Source organism: Mus pahari, chromosome 23 (assembly GCF_900095145.1).
Source record: "Mus pahari chromosome 23, PAHARI_EIJ_v1.1, whole genome shotgun sequence".
Classification (NCBI taxonomy): Eukaryota; Metazoa; Chordata; class Mammalia; order Rodentia; family Muridae; genus Mus; species Mus pahari.
In genome coordinates, this window is record NC_034612.1 from 6,031,239 (window position 1) to 6,046,238 (window position 15,000).

The window sequence follows — 15,000 nt, forward strand, 5'->3', positions numbered from 1 at the left end:
CCCCCCCTCTGACTTTCAACACTTCCATCCTAGTGACTTATGAAACTCCCCAGAATGAATCCAAGTGAACCCTCTCTGCCCTTGCTTAACATCTCCAAACTCCCTACACTCCTAAACCACCTAGTGTGGGCTTAATTGTGGACCTGGAAATTCTTATGTTAAAACTGTAACCCCTGGTCCCTCCAACGTGTTTGGAGATATGGCCTTTGAAGAGGCACTCCATCTAAAAGGAAGCCATTTTGGAGGGCTCTAATCCAGCCTTAGCGGAAAGAGACACATAAAGGCTCTCCATGGCTACAACACAGAGAAGGTCGCTGTGAGGAAACAGAGAGGACAACTGTGTGCAGCCAAGAAGGCAGCAACCTTCCTCCAAAACTGTGAGACAGTAAACCCCGCTTCTTTAAGGTCATTGGGAAGTATACCTTGATCTCTCTAGGTCTGGGCTAGGCACTGTCCAAGGATATCCCTAAACATCTCCCCCGAGTCTTTACACCCCAGGTCCCTGTTTATCACGGCTGCTCTCAGGGACCTGCAAGTCACAGTCTTGGCCAGCACACGGCATGGATCCAGGTGGGTCAGCATCCTCCTGCTTATCGCACGCAAGATGGTGGGAATCGGTTGCTTTGGGTCTGACGTTTTTTTCCTGACTGATAGCTTGGGGTGCACTTCTCACGTGCGGGGCCACTGATGTGTGGTGACAACCCAGCCCCAGCCCCGATAGAGGCTGAGCACCCCGAGTAGTGTTACACATTCACTACCCGTGGTTTACTCTCACTTTTGTGAATCTGGGAGGCGGGTACCACCAGTGCGTCCCTATTTTGCAGATAAGTAAACTGAGGCACAAAGGACCAGGAAACTCGTCTAACTGTCAAAAGGCCGGCAAACCTTAGAGTTGGAATCTGAGTCCAGCTCCTGAATCCCCACTGTGGACTCTGGGCCCTGGGGGGGGGGGGGGGGAAGGGGGGGGGGGGGGGGAGGGGCTTCCTTTCTCATCAGGAAAAGAGCCTTCATTTTCTGGGTCTCTTGCCTGTGAGCAGCCTCAAACCTGACCCTCGCTCCCCTAATCTGCAGTGAGCAGACTGGAAAAATAAAACAAAACAAAAAACCAGACCACAACAAAACCCCGAAGCAAGCCTGGTGGCAACCTGTCTGTTCTCTCCAGGTCACCGAGCAAAAACCTCAGATTTAAAGCGAAAGCACTTCTCTGCTTGAATGCAAGGCACAGTCAGTAAACTCTCCCCACGGGCTGGTACAAGGCTCACGTCTGCAGTGCCCAGGCTCAGAACCTAGGCGAGCGTCACGCGTCTGTACAACTCCGGTGTTGTGTGAGCATTCCTGGGATGGAGGACAGACATTTCCTCTCAAAGGCTTCCAGTCCCAGCCTGTGCCCAACGGCAGATCAGGCCACAGGGTGTGGCCATGCTTCCGCTGAGCGGGTGTTTAGAAAAGGCTGTTTGGCACAGCCTTGTCTCTTCAGAGGGATGGTAGGAAGCTGTGTCTCAGTGCTTTAGATGGCCCCTCCCATTTTGAAACGTAAAGGCCAAATCTTTCAGCACTGCCGCAGGTGATTCCACCAGGCTAATTCGGGATTATCGGCCAGCTTTGGATCAATCGCATTGGGGTTGAGGGGACTAGCCAGGCTGATCTACACTGGCTGATGTGGTGGCTGAGGGCTTAAGGAATGACAAGCAGAGACTAATGTTATGGGTAGGATGTGAAATGTGCCCAAGGCTCAGCCTTTGTGCTGGTCCCCAGATAGTGTGGTACCCTCTGGGGAGATTGTGAACCCTCTGCTTCGTGATTGCTACTCATCGGGCTTAGGACTCCAGGAGCAGGCCCTGTGAGCTGTGATCGGCTTGGTGATTGGCTCAAGTATCAGCAGACTGCCTGATGCACCCACTGCCGTGCCTCGTGCCTTCCTCTCTACGCTGGGCTCTATCCCCTCAAACTTGAGCCAGAATAATTTCTTCTTCTCTCACATTGCATCTTTGTCCCTCATCTTTTTATAATTGTTTACGAGTGTGCGTTGGGGGGAGGGGATGCGACCTGCTGCACTTGTGGGGGGATCAGAGGACAGACCCACCTTGTGGGATCAAACTCGGGTCACCAGGCACAGCAGTGGGTGCCTTTACTGGTCTGGCCCCTTAAGTTGCTTCCTGTCAAGCAAGCATTCTGTCATAGCAAAGAAGAAAAGTGATGAGAACAACTCACTGGAAAGATGCTGCAGTTCCTGGAGAGACGGACAGCTCAGTAGCCAAGAGCACTGGCTGCTCTTCCAGAGAACCCTGTTCAGTTCCCAGCAACCACATGAGGTTTATCACTCCAGCTTCAGGGTCTGTTTCCCTCTTCTGAGCTCTGAGGGCATCTCTCTCTCTCTCTCTCTCTCTCTCTCTCTCTCTCTCTCTCTCTCTCTCTCTCCACACACATACCCATACATACATACCCATACACACAGACACACATGTACACCCACATCCAAACACACACCCACACATATATACACCCCCATACACAGACACATGCACCCGTACACACACAGACATGCATCCCTCCTCACACACACCCACGCACTACCACACATACACCTTTATACATACCTATACACACACACAGATACCTATACCCCCATATACACACATATACTCACACATACACACCCATATGCAGACATACATACTTGCACACACATACACTCATACACACAGACACATCCACATGCCCACACACCCAGCAGACACATATATGCTCACAGTTTAAAAGTATATATAAAATATCCAACTCCTCCTCGTTCGCAGTCTGACACTCTGCGCTCTGACTTTGCTATCTCCGTCTTCTCAGGAGTCTGAGTCTTTCCCTCGCTCCCTGTATCTGCTCTGCTCTTTTGACCAACGTGGTCCATGGAATGGCAGGGGGCTGCTGAGCCTCCTGTGAGCCTTTGCCTCTGGAAGCCTTGGGGATCGAGGCCCTTAGGATCCTTCTTAGGTACAGTGTGAACAAGCCCGTGTCGGCCTGCTCTACATGGTGAGAGATACTGCTGTCACCCTAAGTGACCGATCAGACATGAAGGCAGACCCCGCCTGGAGCAGCCACGGTGGGCTCGCCCAGCACTCTGTAGACTTGGGGGCAATGGGAGAGGGTCTGTCATCCCAAGATGAGCAACCCATCAACACTTCAGCTGTTCAGCATGGCCAGAACCTTTCACTAGCCAAGGAAAAGAAGTGACCAGCCGTCTTTGGTCTAAGGGGAAGGCTGGCAAACTACAGCCACCGAGTGGGCGTGTAACTCGTTTCCATAAAGAGGGAAAGCCTTATTGGAACACAGAAATACGTTCCAGCCTCGTCTCTTCCATACTACAATGGTAAAGTGGTTTTGAAAGAGAGATCATGTGATCTGCAACACCCAAGACATGGACTGGATGAGCCACGGGATAACAGTAAACGCATTCCTGTAACACCCGCTGTGGGCTGACAGTCATAATGATAACCTATCAAATACGCCCGAGCTAGGAGCCAGGGGTGAAGATTGCTGTTGTGAGGCCCCTGGCAGGGTTCACTTTCCCATCTGGCATGGGAGAAAGCAGTTTCTGCTCACAGCACTCAAGGCTCAGCGTGGTTAACCTCGTCACTCCGATCATACGGATGGGGAACGGGACCCATTTTTCTAGGCCTCTCTTCCCGGTTCCAGATCTATGTGGATCTCTCACTTCCAGGGGGCTTGCTTACCCATGGGAATGGCAGGGAGGTGCGTGGGCACTTCCCAGAGATGCTGGGAGAAGCCGCAGGGCCCGTTTTCCCAAGGGGATGCTTTTAGGGCATCCAGCTTGGGCTTGGGTTGGAACGCTTGTGATGAGTTGAGTAGTTCTACCAAGAGACCCAGATAAATGTCCGTCAAAGGCGGGCAGAGGCCAGTTGTGATGTGGTGGGATTAGCCTTGACTATTAATAAGGGATGAGGACGTGTTTGGTGTGTGCTGCTGCTGACAGCGGTGATGGTGATGATGGTGATGGTGGTGATGATAGAGTTGGTAATGGTCGCCTGCATCTTCTACCCATGAACTAAACTCTCTTCTTAATAATCTCTAATATTTAGGCCTATGATGTCACTTCTGGGTTACTCTCTGGGTGTAGAAGTATTGGCTTTCAAAATGTGTCATCAACTCCCCAGAGCCGAGGCCTTGGGATCTGCTTTCTACGGTGTGTATGAGGAGAATTTGGGTTGCGACAGCAGACAGATTTGGCTTAAAGCCTGAGAGGGCGACATGCTGTGTGAGCTGTGTGACCGAGAATGGTTGGCTCCACATCTTCAAGCTTCTGCTTCCTCTCCTGCAGAGAGGGACATAGGAGACACCTACACATTAGGGCTACCGGGGGACCTGAGTGTAGTGTGGTGTCTATAGAGTGGCAGTTATTCGTGCAGAAACAGTGGGTGCACAGTCAATCTAGAACCCAAGGCAGCACCGTGAATGCCTCCCCCAAGGCAGAGGTTTTCAGCGTTGAGGTTGGAGGGCATGTGCGATTTTGGACTGAGGGGATGTGTGTGTGTGTGTGTGTGTGTGTGTGTGTGTCTGCGCACGCGCGTGCATGCGCGCGTCTGTACGCATGTCTGCAGACATCCGCGCTGGTCCTGGCTTGTGAGCCGAGGGGTTCTGTGGACATCTGTTGGGCAGAGGCCCGGGATGCTGCTTTTAAATATCCAGTGGGACACAGGAGAGTCCTTCGCAATGAGGGTCTCTCAGTCTCCAGACAGCATCGGTGTGAGGTGAGGCCCTCTCTCCACCCCGCCCCCTCCCCCTTTCCCGGGGTGAAGCCCTACGGACTTGTGGCTCTCCGGGCAGACAGGAGAGGAACCACAGGCTGAGGTTTCCTGAAAGCAAGGACCCTCTTCAGAAGGTTGCTTAGTCTCCGAGTACTGGGATGTGGCCTTTAGGCATGGGGCCGCAGGGGCTTGTGGGTAATAGCTCCCCGAGTCTTGGGGAAGGTGGGGGGATCATGACCCCTGAGCCTGAGTTTTTTGTTTGTTTGTTTGTTTTGTACAAACTCTGCATCGAGAGCTCAAGGCAGATTTTATCTTTGTAAATTATTTGACTTTTGAGGATCTGGTTCAGTGGGGGAAGGGATGACTCGGGCCCCTGCATATTTGCCTCTGGGGTCTAACCTACCACATCTTCTACTCTGTCTATTCTGTTTCTGTTGTTGTTCTGTTTTTATGAGCCAGTTTTGCTGGCTCCAGCCCCCCGTCCCTTTCAAGGGGACAAAGCTTCCTATCCGCTTCTGACCCAGCAAGGCTATCGAGGCAGAGGTGGGGCCGGCTTACACGTGAGACTCAGGCAGGGTGGGCGCTGCGAGACAGCTGTGGATGGGCGTGAACGGGCGGATGATGATCCCGGCCTCCAACTTCTTTAGCTTCTCGTAGTCGTAGGTACTGAGGGGAGAGCAGATAGAGGAGCAGATAGGGGAGCTGAGTGAGGCGGGAGCGAAGCAGCCTTGAGGCTCATCTCTGTCAGGGCTTGACACTGGGAACCGGGCACCTATGGTGTCATGTCAGGACTAGGTGAGGATTCTAGAGGTAGTCTGTGAACGCGGCACATTAAAAGAAAACAAGGCTCGCTCCACCATAGGAGACCAGAAAAAAACCAAGAAGGTAAATTCCTTGTTTCAGAGACACCAGGTGTTGGGATGCCTCCTGAGGACAGGGAGGGAGGGAGAGGGAGAGGGAGGGATGGAGAGGGTGCGAGAGGGGGAGAGGAGGAGAGAAAGAAACCTGTGGTGACTTGCTCAGGGCAAATCTCCCTTTATTAGCGGGTCCTCTCTGGAAACCCTCTCCCAGACACAGGCAGAGGTGGACACTACACATCTCGTAGGCACTATTCAGTTCAGTCAGGCTGATAACCAAGACTGACTAGCATGCTTGCTGGCTCTGTTCTATGCGAAGGGTATTTGAGACCACATTTCAGTGTTCCCGCCCCGGTCCCCCACGCCACCCCGTGTCTCTCACAGAGGAGGTTATCTCAGCTACAGAAAATAGCTTTCTTTCGAATATTCCTGCATCATAGGCATTTTCTCTTATAACTGAATTTGGCCTGCAGGTGTTTTCATCAGATCTCTCTCTCTCTCTCTCTCTCTCTCTCTCTCTCTCTCTCTCTCTGTGTGTGTGTGTGTGTGTGTGTGTGTCTGCATGTGCTTGCAACTTAATCAACTACCCATGTTTTAAATTTTAGACATTTCTTGTAAATGTTTAGTTCTTAAGACCTTAAAAATGCTGGCCACTCTGGGCCATATCTCCGCTGAGTATCAGTAGGAGATGAAGGTTGGGAGTCATTGCCTGCTTTCCTGGAATCTTGTATCCTAGGCTTGGGAGTCGCTGCCTACTTCTCTGGGTCGTGCATCCCAGGTTTGAGCATCCCTGTTTTCTTACCCTCCCGTTCCCTTGAAACTCTGATTACCCAGGAGCCCTGCCTAAGTGCTTTCCTTACAGGATCGCTCCCTGGCTCCTGGTTTACTGACTTCTAGCAGTGGCTACTGAATTATCTTCTGTGTGTGTGGGGGTGGGGGGTGGGGGTGGGAGTGGTGGGAGGGGGCTGCCGATATCATGAGGAAGGAGGCTGACCCACCCCTTCCCCTCCTGAGGCTTAAGAGTCTTGTGAGGGTCGGGGGTGGGTATAACCAAGCACACACGACAGGGCTAGGAGTATATAGGGTGAGTATGCAGGGTTTACAGCCTCACACTGGCTGTGTTCGCCCCCTCCCCGCCCCGAGGGAGTCATGTCAGGAAAGGACAAATGAGAACTGGGCCCCTATCCTTCCCCATCCTTGGATCTCGGCTCTGTGGCAGGTTGGCTCTGTGGGCCCTATCCTTCCCCATCCTTGGATCTCGGCTCTGTGGCTGGTTGGCTCTGTGGCCCCTATCCTTCCCCATCCTTGGATCTCGGCTCTGTGGCTGGTTGGCTCTGTGGGCCCTATCCTTCCCCATCCTTGGATTTCGGCTCTGTGGTTGGTTGGCACAACAGAATTTATCAAAAGTGATGCTGTCACACAGGGATTCAAGAGCGTCTCTCCTCCTTGCATCCTGGGATGCTGTCGGCAGCCACTCAGCCCGAGAAGACAGGGCCTCAGGGAGAGGCACCAGGCCCTTGAGAGGGTCCTGCTGGGAGCAATTTCTCTTTTTTGAAAAGATTACCCTAGCTTTGTGTGTGTGGGGGGATGTCGTGCTGGCATGTGAGGACCAAGCACCTTCCTCTGGGGGATCTGAGGACAATCCTGGGGTCAGAGAGCTAATTAAAAGATAGCTAGCCCCAGAATCTAGGTGCCCCAGTTTCCATGGGCATTGACCCCTTTTTTTGACACTGGAGCTGGAAAACAAACAAACTAGGAAGAAGAAGAAGAAGAAAAAAAACTCGCTAGCAATGCATCTCTGTGTTCTGTCCTAGTGGACATGGTTACATGTTCCATGGTGACATGTCCATGTCTCCTAGACCTCACACTCCGAAATCCTTGGTTTGATGACTTCTTTTGATTCCAATAATAAGACAAATTCCACTCCCCCACCATGGGTTCTTATTTATTTTTTGGCCTGAATCTGTAGCTGGAAAACAAGGTCATTGAGCATAGCGGGGGTGGAGGGGTGCCGGGGGAGGGGGGAAGGCTCGCAGGCAAGGACCTGTGGTACATGTATGATTGTACCTCTTCTTTGCCTAGTTTGTCAGTCTTAAAGCTTTTGCCTGCATTCACTTAGATCCTGAGGTGTGTGTGTGTTTATGTGCATGAATACATGCATGTATATGTCTCTGTGTATGTATGTGTGTATGTATATGTATGTATACATATGTATGTACATGTATATATATATGTGTGTATTATGTATTTATGTGTATGTGTGTATGTAAGTGTGTATATATTATGTATTTATATGTATATGTGTAGGTGTGAATGTATGTGTATATTATGTATTTATGTGTATATGTATAGGTGTATATGTATGTGTGTATGTATATATGTATGTGTATATGTATGCATGTGCATGTGTGAACGTATGTATGAATGTGTGTGTGTGTGTATGTATGTGTGTGACCTTTGCTTTGTAAAAAAAAAAAAAAAAGACTCCAAGCCTTACCTTTGCATTCTTGAGACCTCTATATTGGAACCATATTTTAGAAGGCAGGCTCTTAGATATGGGATGCCTTCCTGGAAATTAAGATTTTTGTGCCAAAGAATATAAGGAGTTTAGCTAAAGGAGGTCCAGAGAGGTCAACATCACTTTGTTGTATTATAGTCGCTGACAGCCATCTAGTGTTCTATACGCTGTGATCTGTGCTGAGCTTCGTTTCCTGTGATCCTCATAGCACGCATGGGTGTCTTGTCCCATCTGTGTGGGTGGAATAAATGGAGGCTCAGAGAGGTCTGGTAAGCCGCTCAAAGTCCAGCAGTTGTAGAGTGGAATCAGGACGCGACTCCAAGGCCTACCTGCGCTCCCGCCTGTGACGCCATCTTGCTGTGGACAGTCTCTGAATGCTAATTCATTGAGCAAGCCCCTGCCCTGCATTTGTTGCTAGACTCATGGAGTGGGCAGCCATTTATTTTAATTACTGGTTTTGTCCGGCTTAGAGACCCTACCAGATAAGACTAACCGAACCAATAAAAGGAATAAGCATAAACGTATTAAACTTTAAATAAACCATGTCTTGCATACTCAGGGGGAATAAGAAAGGGCTGGAGAAAGGTGTCCTCTGACTGGATTCTCTGAAGCCTCTTCAACATTTTCCTCTCCTTGTTTGGTGTAGGCTGGGCAGTGTCTTAGTCAGAATTTCCATTGCTGTGAAGAGACACTGTGACCAAGGCAACTTGTTTAAAGGAAAACATTTAGTTGGGGCTGGTTTATAGTTTCAGAGGTTCAGTCCATTATCATCATGGCAGGAGGCATGGCAGCGCGCAGGCAGTCATGGTGCTGGAGGAGGAGCTGAGAGCTTTGCATCTTGATCTGCAGGCATCAGAAGGAAACTGATCCACACTGGGTGGAGCTTAAGCATAGGACCTCAAAGCCCGCCCCCACAGTGACACACTTCCTCCAACAATGCCACACCTATCCAACAAGACCACGCCTCCAAGTGGTGCCACTTCCTATGGGCCAAGCATTCAAACACATGAGTCTATGGGGGCCATAGGTGTTCAAATCACATTCCACTCCCTGGCTTCCATAGGCTCGTAGCTGTAATATAATACAGAATGCATTTAGTCCAACTTTGAAAGGCCCCACAGTCTATCCTAGCCTCAGCAATGTTTAAAAGTTCCAAGTTAGAAGTCTCTGCTGAGATTTATGCACTCTCCGAACTGTAATCCCCTATAAAATCAAAATCAGGAAGCACATCACATATTCTCAACATCACAGGGCATACATCACCTTTCAAAGCTCAGGGAAGGGAACACAGCGAGGAAATACTGGACCAAAGCAAAATCAGAAACCAGCTGGGCCGACTCCAAAATCTGAATCCTCCATGTGTGCTGTCAAAACGCTCTTCAGATTTCCAACTCCTTTCATCTTTGTTGACTGCAACACAGTTCATTCTCTTGGGCTGGTCCCATTCCCTGTTAGCAGCTTCCCTCCGGAGATGTCCCATGGCTCTGGCATCTTCAACATCTCGGGGTCTCCAAGGCAATCCGGGCTTCACCTTCACAGCTTCACACAATGACCTCTCTGGGCCTTCATGCAGGGACACCTCTGCCACATGCCTGGCTTCAGTGGCTTTCCTTAGTTGCAGAAGGAAATTCCATTCTTGACCCTAAATCCGTAACTATGTGGCCCAAGCTGCCATGTTCTGCTGCTTGCTGGGGCTGGAACATGGCCCCCTTGTTCAATCCCATCTTCACCAGCTTTCTGGTTTCCACGGTTTCCTTCCCTGCCTAAGCTTGGCTGTCCTGGAACTCGATTTGTAGACCAGGTTGGCCTGAACCCAGAGATCTGCAGCCTCTGTCTCCTTAGTGCTAGGATGTCCGTTGGTTTCCCCAACGTCATTAGTTAGAAGCATCTGCAGTCGCCATGCCTGGACCTAAGCTTTTCTTTAATTCCTTTTCGTTAGATGGAAGCTTAGCTGGGTGGGATCCTGCTCTGAGGCTGCTACTCCCTCAATCCATTTAATATCCTTGAACATAGGATTTAGCTCCATTCACCACACATTTTGTATGTTTCCTTTCTAAGCTTGTTATGTTCCATCAAAATGCTCCTCATAAGAGTGAACTACAGAGCCAGGCGGTGGTGGTGTACACCTTTAATTCCAGCACTCGGGAGGCAGAGGCAGGCAGATTTCTGAGTTTGAGGCCAACCTGGCCTACAAAGTGAGTTCCAGGACAGCCAGGGCTACACAGAGAAATCCCGTCTCGAAAAAAAAAAAAAAAAAAAAAAAAAAAAAAAAAAGAGTGAACTACAAGACAGAGTCTCTGCTAGGCTATTTTGAGATTTCCTTCATCAATGCAATTAATCTAAATCTCTTCACCTTAGCCTCAGGCAGACTCTTCAGAAAAGGGCAAAATGCAGTCAGTCTTTACCAAAATACCACAAGAACAACCTCTAGGCACTAAAATTCTTTTCCTCTGAAACCACTTGAGCCAGGCCATAGAGTTTAAAATGACCGAAATCTTTCATATTCCTACTAGGACGGCCCGTTAAGCCCCACTTAAAGCATTCCACTGCGTTCCAAATCCAAAGTCCCCGGATCCACATGCCTTCAAACAAAAACATAGCCTGACCTATCACGGCAATACCCTATTCCCTGGTACTAACTTCTGCCTTAGTTACGTTTTCCATTGCTGAGACAGACACCATGACCAAGGCAACTCTTATAAAGGAAAGCGCTTAACGGGAGCTGGCTTACAGTTTCAGAATTTAGTCCATTATCATCAAGGCAAGAAGCATGGTAGTGTGCAGGCAGGCATGGTGTTGGTGGAGCTGAGAGTTCTACATCTTGATCCACAGGCATCAGGAGGAGACTGTGTTCCACACTGGGTGGAGCTTGAGCATAGGAGACCTCAAAGCCCACCCCCAAAGTGACACACTTCTTCCATCCAGGCCACACCTACTCCAACAAGGCCACGCCTCCTAACAGTGGCACGGTCTAAGAGCCAAGCATTCAAACACGTGAGTCTGTGGGAGCCATACCTATTCAAACCATGACAGATGGCTTCATTAGAGGACAGTTTCTGCAAAAAGGAGGGAGAACTTTAGTCCTTTTTATCCCAGGGCAAGGCTACCACTGATTGGCAACGGCTAGGAGTCTGCCACTGGCTAACATGTCCCTCTGGGGAGTACGACTTCTAACCTTCCACAGCAGCAGAAGACTGTGGGCTGCATGCTTCCGTGCAGGGAACGGTGCAAGCTCTGAATCTTCTCTACTCAGTGTGCTTGCGGTGATAGGGCCCCGTAAGGATTCCAGTCCAATCACATTGCGTGAGTCTACTGAGATGCCACACTGTGCCCTATGAATACACACAGTCTGTATGTGACAACTAAGGGAAGGGCATTTTAAAGAAAGAAAACACAGTACTGCCCTAGTCATATTAGCTGGATACTGGGGCTTCCCAATGGACTGATCCTGCCGTGTCATCGATGTATGTCTTGGCATCACAGGCCATGATCGGCCAGCATTATGGCCCTGACCAAGCCTCCACTCTCTGGAGGTGTCTTCGTTTTGCTTTTCCTTCTAGATTTCTGGTTATTCTTTTGACTGAAAGGGATAGGTAGAGTGGAGTTCAGGGCTCTGTGTGTCCACGTCTTTCAGTACATCACTGTTTGGTGCGTAATAAGAATTCCTCAGATTGTGGTAGTTTGATTGTGAAGGGTCCCCACAGCCAGCATGTCTGAACTCTTGGCCTCCAGCTGGTGGTACTGTTTGGGTACCGTGGTTGTTGTTGTTGTTGGAGGAGGGGGGAGGAGGAGGAGGGGGGAGGTGAAGGAGGAGGGGGAGGAGGAAGAAGAGGGGAGGAGGAGGGGGAAGGAGAAGTGGGAGGAGGAGGGGATGGAGGAGGANGGGAGGAGGAGGGGATGGAGGAGGAAGGGGAGGAGGAGGAAGAAGAGGGGAGGAGGAGAGGCAGGAAGAGGAAGGGGAGGAGGGAGAGAAGGAGGAGGAGCCTTGCTTGAGGAACTGGGGCACTGGAGGTGGGCCTAGAGCCTTCACAGACCAGATCGCTCACCCCCTACTTCCTGAGTGCAGGTGCTGTGTGACCAGGCAACTTCCTGGTCCTGTCTCCATGCTTCCCCACCATGATGGAATGAATCCCTTTGGGATTTTAAACCAAACCAAGTCCACACAGAAACTCTTTTTCTTGTCGTTGGCTCCCGTCAGGGTTTCTCTCAGCCACGGAAGAGAAGAGATCAAGAGGTTCTCTTTCTATTCTCCTGTTTTCTTTGAACCTGGCCCAAAACCTGATAAAGGAACCATTGATGTTTTGCTAAAACCTCTGGTCATATCTCATGAGGCAAAACTCCTGAAAGCCTGCCTTCTGCCTCCCTTTCCTCATGAGGAAGGCTCCCTCAGCTCTGCTCCTGGCTATTCTGAGCCTGCTTCTGGAAGACAGCCATGTTCACTGCTGTGCTAACCAAGCCACCCCACCTGGCCCTGCTTTCTGGGCTGAGTATATCATGGCCATTCAGAAGTTCTCCCGTGGGGTGGCTCCCAGTAGGAAGTGTCGATGATGGGCTGTAAATCATAAATATTGTTCTCTCATCTCAGATTGAATAAATGATTCATAAATGATGAATGAGTGACAGCTAGCTTATTTTGAACAACCTTTTGGAAGTAATAAAAAATAGTGCTAGACAAAATGGAAAAGAAAAAGAAAAAGAAAAATTAAAGAGGAAAACTTAAGGGTGGTAAGTGGCCATTGACATTGTGGGAAAAGCTGTTGGGCCCTAATCAACATGGCCACCAGAGCTTCTAGCCAGCATGAGAGGTGCCAGTCACTCTCCCATAGCTTCAGGGGCAAGGAGGACAGAAACGACTGCCCAGGGTCTGCACCAAGGAGAAGGCTCAGAGGAGGCTGGGATGCCATGGCATTTCCATGGTGGGAGGTAGGTGGAACTCTCTCGGCCTCCATGATGTCTGACTGTCACCTGGAATGTTGGCCCTGCTGTCCTCTGACCCCTGACTGCAGCTCACATGACCCCACCTACAGTGAGCACAAAACTTACTGTGTTAAGGAAGTAAGACACACAAATGTCACATGTGAATCTGCCCACAGGAACTCCTCTTTCTATAAGATATGCACATCAGTCTGTCTTTAAATTATTGCCCTGATGACAGAATTTGGGTAAGGATGGAGAGGAAATTTGCTCAACCGTAGCTTCATGTTGGAATCACTGAGGGAAACTTAAAAAAAAAAAAAAATGCTGTAAACATGTAACTTCCCAACCCACGACAGAACCCATTATAGCTGGCTTGGATGTAGTCTGGACACTGGTGACTTAAAAATAGCTGCAGGTGATACTTGTTTTATATATATGTGTGTAGACTTATATATGTGTGTATATATGTATATATACATAGCATCCTGCCTGCTGTGCTCGGTGCTAATGGTTCCTCTCAATGTCTTGTCTGTGTGAGCATGCCAGGAAGGACTGGTCTGGGGGTGGTCCTCTCTCAGGCTTCCTGGAAGAGAAGTGCCTTTACTCAGAAGTCAGACTTTTCTGTGGACCAGCAGTGTGTCGAACTGTGGGCTGCAGCTGGCGGTGCAGGACAGAGACGCTGATGTGAGAGATAATGAGTTAGTGCATGCACACGCTAAGTGGACCTGGGAGAGAAGTGTTACGGCATGTGGTTGGCTGAAAGCTAGAGGGTACCAGGGGAAGGCAGCACCGCAGATGGCTGTTGAGTCCCAAGCTGTGGGTGGAGGGGGACTTGGGGAGGGATCGGAGTAGGGGAAGGTGTGGAAAGACGGGGAGAGAGACTCATAAGGGAACCAGCAAGGTTTCCTCTGTCCCTCTTACAACCACCGGACAGGACAGTGGGAGCGTGTGGCAGAAGATGCTCCACTTAAGGTCAGAGAGTGGGGATGGCCAGGAGGGCTGGGCTGGGCTGAGGAAGGCATTGAGCTCCAGCCTGGGCAAGGGGAGCTAGCCCTGAGCTAGCCTTCAGCGCCATCCTTCCCTGCCCAGCGTCGCCTGAGGCCGCTGCCTACTTACGACAGCAGGTTGTCCCCGCAGTGGATATCCGAGAACTTCTTGGCTGGCTGGAACTTGTTTAGCTCTTCCTCCTGCAGCTTCTGGAGTTGCTGCTGCTTCTTTTTCATGGCATTTTCTTCTCGCAGGATGTTGAAGTAGCCCCGGCCTATCTTCACACACTGGATCAGGAAGCTGGAGGAGAGGGTGGGATGCGGAGGGGGCGAGGGAGGGGGAGAGAGAAGAGGAGGAGAGAAGAGAAGGGAGGGGAAAATATCAAAGATAAATTCTTAAGTGTATTAGGACAATAACCTTCTGTCTTTGGATCAACTAAAAAGGTACCGCCAAGCCCACAGAATAGGGCCCTTATGTAAGAGGCTGAGTGTGTGACCCGTCCCCCACCAGCTACTCTTCTGTGTGCTTGGCCCCAGCTGCTGGTGTGACTCTGGGAGGCTGTGGGGATTCTGAGATGAGGGAGTAGCTGGAACAGGTGGGTCGATGCTGAGGACCTTTCAAAGTTCTCCCCAGTGTTTGGTTCTGCTTCCTACCACCGCTTCGTGGTCGGCTGAGATGTGAGCGGCCTCTGCCACCTGCTCCAAGCACCGGCAACTGAGCTGCACCCTGTCTAGCGGTCCTCGCCATGATGGACTGAATCTGTGGGCCTGAATAGAGCTTTTCCGTCTGCAGATTGTCCCTGAAGTAATGAATATTCTCTCCCAGACAGACCCCAGCTTCCCAGCTTGAGTTCTGTATCTGTCTTTCGCTGAAGACCCGGGACAGGTCATTTAATCCCTGGGATGCTGTTATGCCTCTGACTTGATTTATGGAAAGTGCTTCCTACCGTGGGCCTGCCAAAGGATGC

General features: G+C 50.3%; 1 protein-coding gene across 2 annotated transcripts in view; it reads right to left on the bottom strand.

Annotated features, from left to right (window-relative positions):
- Positions 1–15,000, bottom strand: part of Ccdc60 (coiled-coil domain containing 60) — a 157,452-nt gene that overhangs the window by 40,322 nt on the left and 102,130 nt on the right. For both annotated transcript variants that reach the window (XM_021187111.1, XM_021187110.1), the window contains exons 3-4: positions 14,163–14,333; positions 5,313–5,420 (exon numbers count right to left, since the gene is read on the bottom strand). In XM_021187111.1, the coding sequence (XP_021042770.1) occupies positions 5,313–5,420; positions 14,163–14,333 (279 nt within the window). The remainder of the gene's footprint in view (positions 1–5,312; positions 5,421–14,162; positions 14,334–15,000) is intronic.